The following is a 12,085-nucleotide window of genomic DNA, read 5'->3' as shown; positions in this document are numbered from 1 at the left end:
TCCCTGGGCAGCAACTTTAGGTGATGAACTAGAAACAGCAAAGTGGCCTTAGTCTCAAAGTGACCACAAAAGGTACTGAACCAGTCACATCAGGAAGAACTTGGACTTTTATTAAATCAACCAGCAACATGAAGCTGTTGAGGCAGTAACTACAGAGATCTGTGACACAACATCAGTACAACAGCTTTTAGTTGCTGAGCTAGGATTTAACTAGGGGGAATTACATGGGAGTTCCCTCTACTTAGTTAAACCACTTTTCCCCTCTTTTTGCTTCTCCTCACTACTGGGAGAGGCAGAATATGGCAATTCATGGCTCCAGTCCTTCCTGACAGACATTACAGGAGCCTCCTTCCTATACAGGTTACTCTTAACCCCCTTTTTCATATTCATAAACAGATAACACTACACTCATCAGAAATTATAGCCAATGCATCACTATTTCCTCAAAGCTCTGCAGAGATGCTTGCTAAAGGAACTGCAAATTTAATTAAGAATTAAACCTCAGGGCACTTGTAATATTTTCAGAAGAAAGCTGATAGTTATGGTTTTACTCCATTAGTACTGGGCAAGTTGCTAGATAAGTGGTTATGTGTATTTTTAAAATTCCAAATGTAAAAGGTGTGTCAAAGAACAAAGGGGTTTGAAAAGTTTTGCTATGCTATATGGGATTTTCAAAAGAAAAAATTTCTTAGGAACGAAAATCCCATTGATTTTAATTGGAACTTGGACCCCTGAATCACTTACCCACTTTTGAGAATGCCACCTGCTACAGCCACTGTAAATACTTGCTCTCCTGCCCTCTAGTGGCCACATTTACGATAAACCACCTCATAAGTATAAGCATGTGTATGCATAACAGGTGCTACTGGAATGCATCATGTACATTGTTGCTGCAATTAACCCTTACTTTTTCCACCTTGCCTACTTTTTGGAGTTTTGCAATGGGGTCTTAATTTTAGAGATCTGAAAGTAAAGCCTCATAATTTAACAGGAAGCTTTAAGATTAATCTCTGGCATAAAAATCTACTGATTGAAATTAATTCATGTTAAAAAGTGTTCCCCACATTCAAAACTATATTTAATTTCCTTATAATTAAATACATTTGCTGCAGTAGTCATATGTATTCCTCAAAAACGTTGGTCCATATACAAGAAGCTATTAGTCTGATGCTACCAGAAAACCAGTGAATTCAAATTTATTGTTAATTGGGTATGGAATGTTGTACAGTACACATAAGATACTTCAAGATGAGTTAAAAGTTTCACCTCAGAAAGTCAAAACCATCAAACCATTACAGCTTCCACCTTCGGAATGTAAGGTATGTCATGCAAAAACTAAAACAGACAAAACCAACATTGTGGTACCACTTAATGCTACCATACCACAATATTTTACAAGACATTACATAATCATTCATACAGAATGAAATATTTTAGCAATGTAACTAAAATATTAATGTTTAAACATTTAACAGATTGCGCATGAACACCAATTCCTGCATTACAATGTTCTAAGGAATGGGCAACATGCCAGGAGAAAAGTACCTCTAAGTTCCTTTATTTACTGTCAGTATTGCTTTCTGCAACAGTTAAATTGTATGATCTTGTTCAGCACTCAGATTTCCCACATGATCTCATATGGTTCAGTACACTTGTCAAACAGAGCACAATTACATAACCACCAAACCAGAAAAAAAGTTAGTCATTTTGACTGATAATTACATTAAAACCATAGCATGATCCCATGTCCCACAGGCATATTATCCAATGGAACAGAGTCCTAGGTGTAGAAATATAACCAATTAAAATATGCTCTTATTCCATGTAAAATTAAACCCATGCCAACTGTAATTTGTTTGCATTTTATTTACACGTTTAAAAAAAGTGATGCAATTAAAAAATGCAGATAAATAGATATACAATATGCAGATGAATTAAGATGGGGTGTAAGAACTGGCAGTGCCTTCAGTTATCTGATGTGCCTTGAAGAGGTAGTCTTCCTCTACTTCGTTCCTTTCCTCCAGAAAGATTTTCAAGGGACAACTGTTGCCAATAAGTTGGGAGAGTTGGTTTCTCTGCTTATGGGAAAATGCTTAAGACAGCTAGTTCCATGCAAAAACATTAGGATCCTGCCCTCAGCTTCACTCAGCAAGAAGTATTGCAGAAAATGTACTTCTACACTGACAGAAACTCCTACCTTTACTGTAGCTACAGCATGAACATAAACAAAGAAAGAGACAGGGCTGGTTTGAATATTTCTACCCCATGTACAACCACAAGTTAATGGGCTTACTTCAATGTGTCATACAAACATTAAACTTATTTACCCTCATCTGGTATTATGTATTCAACTTCCTTGGCTTAAATGTAAATAAGGAACTTGTTTAGAAATATCTCCTTGAAGTTAGCTTTCTAGCTACATTCAGAGAAAATAATTTACTAGCTATCACTAGCAGGATATACTAGCCTTGAACCATGGCCACTCATTAACTACACCTATACTTAAAATACAAACTCCAGGAGACAATTTAATGAAGTGTGAAACTCTGGCAAGTAGGTGGGAAATCATCTTGGTAGCCCTACTGGAGTGTCTTAGTTTCATAGATCATCATCTCTCAGGAATGCATATTTCATAAATAAAGTTAAAGAATGAGCATTTGAGTAATTGTTTCAATATTGGATCATTCTTGACTTTTTAATTAAAATCAAACATATTCTTCTCTCCCCCAAATGACAAACCCTGGGATCAAACAGGCTTTGCCAATCCACTATGCATGAGGAAACAAGCAATGCAATGTTTGGGAAAACACTTTGTACAAGATTGCAGTTCTAAAACACTTATATTACAAAGCAATGTAAATAAATACCAGGCTAGTACAAAAGCTCTTATTTACAGTTTTACAAATGAATTGTATTCAGTGTAAATGTAGTGTTTTAAAGAACACAGTATTAGTAAAACAGGTTTGTGTATAGAGCATAACAATTTCTGTTTGATATCAATGTAGTATTGTATAAAAATGATAGTTCAAGTTATTTTTTGTGTATAATTTAGTACAGACAAACCCAGATTACCTGGAATGGCATCTGTTAAAGTGCTGAAAAAGAGGAAGTTTTTGAAATTTTAGAAAACGTACTGTACATTATTAAAGCTTTATGAAGTCAAAATGCTATATTTTGTTCACATTTTCACCGCATCACTTGTGGGGAAAAGATTTTCAACAATTCAGTATCATTTAGAAGGTGTAGGTTGTTGGTATTTTCATCCTCAGGTCTGATGATTTCCAAAAGCAATCTGTCTCAAGCTTCTAGAGTGACTTCTGGTTTCATAATCTGGTAAGTAATCAAATATTCTGGATAAGCCTGAAAAGAGAAATTAGTTAGGCAAATGATTCAGTAAGACCGATATTCTCAGCAAATTCATAACACTTCTTACAGGATTATTTTCAATCTGATTTAAAATGAAATACTTATGTCAGATGAGAATTGGCAATCATGTCAGAAGTTCTATGTAAACAACGACCTCTGGTTCTCAGGTTTAAAACGTTGGGCTCTGTCTATATAAACTGAAAAGCAAGCCCTGACATCCTAAAATAGTGTCCTATATGCTACTGAGGGAAAATAATGGGTGGTTATTAAAATTTTTTTTTTTTTTAAAGTAAACCAAAAAACCCACTACCTGTTCTCCTCTGTAAATGACATACTCTGCTAAAGCTAGTCCATTTACACTTGGTCGACCAGTAACTGAATGATGTCCTGGAGGAGAATGAGCCATTTTCATTGCACTGAACTGCAGGAAAGATTTGCCCAATGTTACGCGGCAAAACAGCAACTGCCTGTATTAAAGAAAAAAGCCTTTACAAATAAAAATGTTTGGAAAAGAAGAAAAAACATTTTTTGGTAATTCAAAAATTTTATTCAGTGGGATAACCATTCAACTCTCAACTACAACAGCAATTTTTCATATTCAACAAATTTTGAAGTCTTAGTCACAGTGTTAGGAATGTAAAGTGTTTTTTACTCCCTGGCTCCTTTTCCTAACCTAAAGAGATTTTTCTATCCAAGCATATGCATATTATAGTAACAGCTACTGGAAACAGAATGTTAACAATTACCTCAAAAGATTATCATCTCAAGTCCTTACCTTTTTTGGAAAAAACATTAAATCACCGATATTGACAGAGGAAACCTACATAAAACTATGCATTACTGTATTTCCTCAAATTTACGATGACCTCCCCCCATAACAATTAGATTCTAGATATGGAAAATATGTACATTTGTTATAAATTTTCAGGCTTAGAATCTAATTTTTGGAGGATCATCTTAAATTCATCACCCCCCACTACTGCTGCAGTAGGGAAAGCAGTGGCAGGGGAGTCAAGTGGCCTGACCCCTGCTGCATGTTGCCCACCCACACTTACCCTCCTGGCTGCCTGGCCCCACCCCCATCCCTATACTCTCCCTGCTCTCTAACCTGCACTCTGCTCACCTCCCCCTCTGCCACCACTTACCTTATCCTTGCAGCTTTGGCTTTTGTTAGGGCCCTCCTTTAGCAAAGGATAGGGATAACACAGTACAGGGTGCCTCTGGACCTAGCCTAGCCATGCAGAAGCTGCTGCAATGGCAAACAGCTTGAGACCTGGCCTTGGAGCTGGAGTCAGAGCTGTACCTGCCACTGTACGGCTGGGCTGGAGACAGGATGGGCTCCTTGGCCTGAACAGAGCCCTGCTAGAGCTGCCAGAGTAAGTTAAGCCATAGTAAATTTAATAAATTTCAAAGAAATAAGGGCTGGAAGAAACCTCACGAGATCATTGAGTCCAGACCCCCTACCCAAGTGGCAGGAAGTCAGCTGAGGTCAGACCCCAGCAAGATAAGCATCCAAACACAACTTGGACATGTCCAGAGTAGGTGCTTGCACCACTTCTGGGGGGAGTCTGTTCCAGACTGCGGAGACTCGGACAATAAAGAAGTTTTTCCTTATGTCCAGTCTAAAACGGTTTTCCAGCAGTTTGTGACTGTTGGACCTAGTCTTCCCTGAGGGAGCCCGGGTGAACAGATGTTCTCCCAGGTCCTGATGCACACCCCGATGTACTTATGGGCTGCCACCAAGTCCCCTCTGAGGGAATTACAAAGGCAGAGGGAATTAGAAATTGCAGGGGGCAGGTGGCCAGGAGGCAGTGACTGAGGCTGAAACTCTGACCTCGGAGTGAAGCTGGGGAAGCCTCTTAAAATGAAGAGGGACATAAGATTTGGAGGGACAATGAGACAGATCTCCAACCACCATCCCATTCCTCTGAAACCTGTGAGAAAATGGTACATGTGGATTTAATTTCCTCTCCTTTTCTGGTTGAAGTGGTGGCCTAATGAACACTGTAGGGCAAAATAACTCAGCCTGTGGGTCCAACTGATTTAGCAAAAGGTGCTCACTTTCTCAAACATGAGACTGAGGATTCACGGGAAAGTTAGAAACATACCATATTTACCAGAATCCAAGACAACTTTGAATTTCATATGACCCCCATTTCCAATAACTAGATTCTACACACGGAAAATTTAAAAATTGTTATCGTTTTCCATGTACAGAATCTAATTATTGGAGGGATGTCTTAAATTCATGCCCTACAATTGTGGCAGGGAAAGCACAGGGGAAGGGCAAGGAGCCAGAACCCACCTCTTTGTCCCACCACATACCCCCTGAACCTACATACCTATATGCTTGCCCCCTGCTACCTATTCCCCCCACTTGCCTGTGCCTGCTCCCCCACTGCCTTCTGGGCTGCTCTGGCTCCAGCTTCAGGAAAGTCAGCAGCAGTATCAGCCCTGGCCCATGCACAGCCAGGCAAATAGTGGCACAGCTCTGGGCTGGACCTGAAGGTAATGGAGGGGGGGGAAGAAACACTTCAGTCTTCTCCATGCTCCTCCCTGCTCTGCATGGTCTCTCTCCTGCACCCCCACTACTTCCAGTCTCCCCACAGCTACTTACCTTCATGCTGTAAGACCCCTCCCCCACTGCATGCCCCATGGTCTGCCCTAGGCTGGTACTCAAATCTAAAACAAAACTTTTCCCCATGCCTATGCTCTGGGGGGGGGGACGGACAATTAGTCTTGGATTCGAGTAAAAACACTAACGGACATTTTACAGAATAAGGACATACTCCAAAACCTAGAAACAAGCAGGATGGGAGGCTGCATAAGTCTGCCACACCACACCGAAAAGCACTAAAGATCAATGTCCAAAAATGCAATGAGTGTCACCTAAGCCTTACTAAACTCAGCCTGCAAAAATTTCAAGATGGCCATACTTCTGGTTTATCTAGGTGAAATGTCTCACTCCCTGTATCAGGCACAGAAGGCATATAAAATCTGAACAGAATGCAGGTATACTGCTAGTCTAGAAAGTATCTGGGTTTGTATATTATATGGCAGGAAAGAAGGGACTGATTACTTTTCACTTTACCTTTCATACATACACATTTCTACGTTCCCTTAGCTTTTTTGATTTCCAGGCTAAATAAACCTAGTTCTTGGGGCTTATAAGCAGACAAATTCAGATAATGTCTTTAAACATCTTCAGCATTAAGTTTCTTAAAGCTTTGTGAAAGACTGGCAGCCAAAACTCATGTTAGCACTACCTGCTTTAACTGTTAGTACACGTTGAGAAGGTACACCTACTGAGTTAGTATTTTGGCCTGCTGCATTTGATTGCACCAGGCAAAATCTAACTGCTTTGCATGAACAGATTCAGCAACAGCTATCCAACTCACCTGTGGCAGACATAACAAGAACGGTCTTTGTGAATTGGGCATCCAGTGCCGCCTCCAATTCCATACACATACTGATTACTTTTAGAAGAGTTTTCAGCGAAATATATCCCAGCTCCAAACATCCCACCTATGTAGGCATGTCTCTCATCAAAGCCTTTATGTATAATTGCGTTCACAAATGGGGAGCCTAAAGGAAAGTTAAGATGAAGTACAAGAGTGGTCAGAAAAAAATTTCTGGCTTATACAAGTCTGTCATCAGTTTAGGTTTGCTGTTAGCTTCTTCATCCTTGGGAGCTACTGCTATGGTAAATGTATTAATAATGGGAAAGAAACTGCCAGGAACATGATCCCTGACAACTGACTCTCAGAAAAGATACCATGTTTTACAAATGTTTACATAGTTATAGAAAATTAGGGTTGGAAGAGACCTCAGTGGGTCATCTAGACCAATCGCTGGGCAAAAAAAAAAAGAAGCAAGAATGATACATCTATATTATCCCAGCCAAGGCTTTGTCTAGCCGGGCCTTAAAAACCTCCAAGGATGGAGATCCACAACCTCTCTGGGTTACCTGTTCCAGTGCTTCACCATCCTCCAACTGGAAAAGTTTCCTTAATATCTAACCTGTACCTCCCTTGTTGCAACTTAAGACCATTGCTCATTGATCTGTCATCTGCCACCACTGAGAACAGTCTTGCTCCATCCTCCTTGGAAACACCCTTCAGGTAATCAAAGGCTGCTATTGAATTGCCTCTCAGTCTTCTCTCCTTCAGACTAAATAAGCCCAGTTCCCTCAGTCTCTCCTCAAGGTTAAGTATAGACAATCAAAAACCCTGAGGCTGAACTGATTCAATCTTTGTAGGTTAGTCTAAACTGTACAGATTAAACCAATAAGTAAGTGAACAGATATATAACCACATGCCTGCAATGGCCCAGGCCAGAAGCCAGGGGGTGCTAGAGGACACTTCACAGTTCAGCAGGAGCAGACAGCTTAGGCTAAGGCTAGCCAGCCCACCCTGTGTGTATGTTTGGGGGGGGGAGGAGTTGCAGGGGAGGTGAAAAGTATCCTGGGATGTTGTGAGTTAAACTTGAATCTGAAGGGGATCTGGGACAGAAGCTCAAAACTGATTTAGGTTAAATCAGTTTAAAGTCTGATACAGTATCCATCCAGATTCATCTTAAACTGGTTTCAGACATTCTGAAAGCACTTTATGTCCACTGAACTTTTGAAATGGTTTCTGATCACTTATACTGGTTTATGTGTACTTTTTGTCCCTAGTCCATAAATTGTGTGCCCCAGCCCCTAACCATTTTTGTTGTTTTCCGCTGGACTCTCGCCAATTTGTCCACATCCCTTCTCCAGTGGGGAGCCCAAAACTGGACACAGTACTCCAGATGTGGCCTCACCAGTGCTGAATAGAGGGGAATAATTATTTCCTTTGATCTGCTGGCAATGCTTGTACTAATGCAGTCCAGTATGCCACTAGCTTTCTTTGCAAAAAAGGTACACTGTTGGCACATATTTAGCTCATTGTCTACTGTAACCCTCAGGTCCTTTTCTCCAGAGCTGCTGCTTAGTCAGTTGGTCCCCAACCTGTACTAGTGCATAGGATTGTTCTGTTGTAAGTGCAGGACTTAGCACGTGTCTTTACTGAACCTCATGACATTTCTTCTGGCCCAATCCTCCAATTTGTCATGGTCTCTCTGAATCCTAGCCCTATCCTCCAGTGTATCTAATACTCCCCACAGCTTGGTGTCATCTGCAAAACTTGCTGAGGGTGCACTCCATCCCATCTTCCAAGTCACTGTTGAAGATACTGACCAAAACTGGCCTCATGACGAACTCCTGAGCACTCCACTTGATACCAGCTGCCAACTAGACATTGAAAAATTGATTACTACCCTTTAAGTCCTACAATTCAGCCAGTTTTCTATGCACCTTACCAGTCTATTCATCCAAATGATATTTCCTTAGCCTGCTTGCAAGAATGTTGTGGAAGACTGTATCAAAAGCCATGCTAAAGTCAACATTTTGGATCACTGTAAAAATAGCTAGCTTTAAAAGAAATGTTTACTTACACACACACACACACACACACACACACAGAGAAAATATTAAAATTAGAGATGTTTAGGATCAACTAACTGTCTTGATGTATATGCATGATGCAGAACTAAGGTTAGGCATGCAGTCTTAACTCACATTTTGAATTTTGATTAGTCCAAGAGACTCTCCTAACCTATTTTTTTACTTAAAAAATTCCATGTTAAAATAGCACTGAACTATTTTACTTCAAGTAACTTACAAACTCTGCAGCAAGGAGCTGTTCAGTTTTTACTTTAGTGGATGCAAGTAAGTTTTTCATGACACAGCTAACATAGCCACTTAGTGAAGCAGAATAAACTGTCCTTTTTCCATGTCTAGGAGATTATTTTCAGTAGATTAAAACTATCAACACAAAACCAAATCTTTACTGAAATTCGAGAAAGCACATCTGGAAAAAAAGCTGGCTTGCCAAAGGTAAGTGTACTCTGTGCCTCCAATAATCTTGCTATCTGACAATAATAGCAAGAATTTAACCAATTACAGAAGTAATATTTTGTCCTCTTCGCATCCACTTCAGACTTTGAACTGCTTTTGCTGTAACTTTGAAGTCATCTCTGGGTACACACAAAGCTACACGATGAAGGGATCCAAAATGTACAAAAGATACTGAAAAAAGTAGTTTCAGTTATAGTGATGAATTAAAAACTGGTAACAAAGTTGCAACATTTAGGAGCACATTAACTTTAATTTACTTTATTATTGATGATTGAAAGACAAGAAAGAAAAGCATTCTCCTCAAGTATAACGGCACTGAAAATGGAAGAAAATTTGAAAATCAAAGACCTTACCATGAAACAACATCCTTTCATTAGCATGGTTATGGTTTTCTTCAGAAACTTCTTTTCTCCTATGAGTATATCTTTCCCATAGTTTTTTGTTGCACACTTTTTGAATCTGAAACAAATTTGAATCTAAATTCCATTTTTTCAGACAACATCTATTATTTGCTTTATCACTTGACTGACACTTGGATATACAGTAGTTTTACCAGAACAGAACCATCTCAAATGGTCACTTACACAAGTGATGTTTAATTAAGTTTTAAGAAAAGAAAGAGAATGAGGAGGATCTAGTTCTTCTAGGTTGACAGAATAAATTTAACTTCCACCATATAAAGCTAGGGTTGAAAGCCATTATATTCTAAATCTCTGACGATCTTTTACCTTCTTTTGAATTTAATCAGTCCTAGTAACAGTTTGATTTTTACTGGAAAGTTAAAAGATGAGTGCAATCCCTTTATTCCTGTTCACTTAAGTTCTGCTAAAATAACATTTTTCATCAAAAAAAAACTTTATTCTCCTGCTTCAAATTTTTAATAGACTCATGCCTTCCATATTACACCTTATGATCTTTTCCAAGACCATGCAAAAATCCACCTCTCCCAATCCAAGTTTCTTGGCAGAAGGGGGTATGATTTTTTCAAAAAAAGTCTGGGCGTTTTCATTTATGTTAAAAAGTATAAAGGAAAATTATGATTAAAATAGTAATTTAAATTTTATTTTAAGTAAAACTTGCAATCATGATAATCTGTATAGTAGGGTTTAATTTACTATAATCCATTAGTATTGAAATGAGATAAATAATTGTTATATGAATAAGCTCTCTTTGCATTTTAGCAAATTGAAGAGTGCTTCTTTTTAAATTATATAGTGAATCAAGAGGAAAAATATGTAACTTTCAATGTCAATTCATATTTTATAAATAGGCGGCAATATTACATACTTCTTTAATTATCTATTTTTAGTTTTTAATGTAGGGAAAATGTAAATACTGACATTTACTTAAATATATACATGCAGAAAAGCTTTTAACCTGTTTTCAGTTTAGCTAGTCCATCATCTTCATCAGGAGTACTTCATTCAAAATTGAGAAACCAATGGAATCGAAAGAGCACAAATGGGAAATTTCTTGCCTGATAATTTTCTTACTATTAACAATATCTCCCATAATTGAGAAATACAAGCTATAAGCCACCTTATCTACAGTTTCTGGGGCTATTCAGTGATGTAACAGTCCCCACTGTTTACATCTCCTTTTTAGGCTTGTTGTCAGATTAAGTCAAAGGTTAGGTAGAAACTGTCAGAATAAAACATAGTAACAAAATCTTCAATGCCAATGAATAATCTATACACCCAAGCTTACTAGCCTATATAATAAATATATAAAAGTTAAAATTTTTCCTTTTGGCTAAAATCCTTTCTAGAGAGGGCAGAATTACAGAAGATACTACTAGCAGGAAGGAAATTATCAAATGAGAAATTTTCTATTCAACAATCCAGCGCTCTCACAATTTTGATACATATGAGAAATAGCAAGTAATAAACAAAGTGGAAAGGGACAAATATGTAAGGAGCACCTCCCCTGAAATAGGGAGCATCTCCCACAAATAGGCAAGCTGCTTTTGGATCTTTGAATACAACAAGAATCTCAGCTGCAAGGAGACCCCTTACAATTTTAAGTAAGGTGTTGCTGTAGTGAAAATCTCCTCAGGGCCTGCAAAGGCTGCTTTTACCTGTATAAATCAGTTACTCTCAGCCAAAAGTTCCAGAGCACATTCATCATTAAGAACTTCAGAGATCTGAATAGTACCTTTAGGATGTTGTATCTGTTGAACACTCCGCCAGCATGCCCACCATCTCTGTGCTCTCGGACTGTGCTCTGCATCTGAAGATTGAGACATTTAAGGCTATAAATGCTGAACAAACAAATACTCCAATACTGGCCTGTGGCATGAGTGTCACAAATGGCATAAGCAACTTCTGTGTGTGTGGCATGCAATAGATCAGGGAAAGGATAAACAGCACAGCAGCAGATAAGGCAGGAAGCAGAAAGTAAAGCAGCAGATCAGGCAGGGTGCAGAGGGCTGGGAACAGAAAACAAGGCAACAGATTGGGAATGGAAAGGGTATCAGAGTGGCACCTGGGAAGGGTGAGAGGCTAATGTGGCACACCTGCCAAAAAAGGTTGGCCCCACTGCTTTAAACCATTCTGAAATCAAAGCAGTTGGATCTGTAAAAATAAAGGTTCATATGGAAAACTACATATTGTCATTAGCTAAAGTTAGCACTGGATCCATGAAGAACAGGTTTTGTGATATTTCTACAGAAGCTAATGGAACTTGAATACTTTGCTTGAATATAATATGACCCTGAATACAAGACAACCCCTAATAATCAGATTCTACATGTGGAAAGTTAGTTATAATTTTCCAGGAACA

At 38.8% G+C, this 12,085-nt stretch overlaps 1 protein-coding gene across 3 annotated transcripts in view; it reads right to left on the bottom strand.

Annotated features, from left to right (window-relative positions):
• Positions 1 to 1,171: 1,171 nt before the first annotated feature.
• TNKS2 (tankyrase 2) overlaps positions 1,172 to 12,085 on the bottom strand; it is a 54,282-nt gene continuing 43,368 nt past the window's right edge. For 2 of the 3 annotated variants that reach the window (XM_059729967.1, XM_059729966.1), the window contains 5 exons: positions 11,459 to 11,533; positions 9,658 to 9,763; positions 6,765 to 6,951; positions 3,677 to 3,833; positions 1,172 to 3,360 (listed from right to left, as the gene is read on the bottom strand). In XM_059729967.1, coding sequence (XP_059585950.1) covers positions 3,298 to 3,360; positions 3,677 to 3,833; positions 6,765 to 6,951; positions 9,658 to 9,763; positions 11,459 to 11,533 — 588 coding nt within the window. In that variant the 3' untranslated portion in view covers positions 1,172 to 3,297. The remainder of the gene's footprint in view (positions 3,361 to 3,676; positions 3,834 to 6,764; positions 6,952 to 9,657; positions 9,764 to 11,458; positions 11,534 to 12,085) is intronic. The other variant, XM_059729968.1, reaches the window with a different exon arrangement.

Source organism: Alligator mississippiensis, chromosome 6 (assembly GCF_030867095.1).
Source record: "Alligator mississippiensis isolate rAllMis1 chromosome 6, rAllMis1, whole genome shotgun sequence".
Taxonomy (NCBI): Eukaryota; Metazoa; Chordata; order Crocodylia; family Alligatoridae; genus Alligator; species Alligator mississippiensis.
This window is presented reverse-complemented; position numbering and strand designations above follow the sequence as displayed.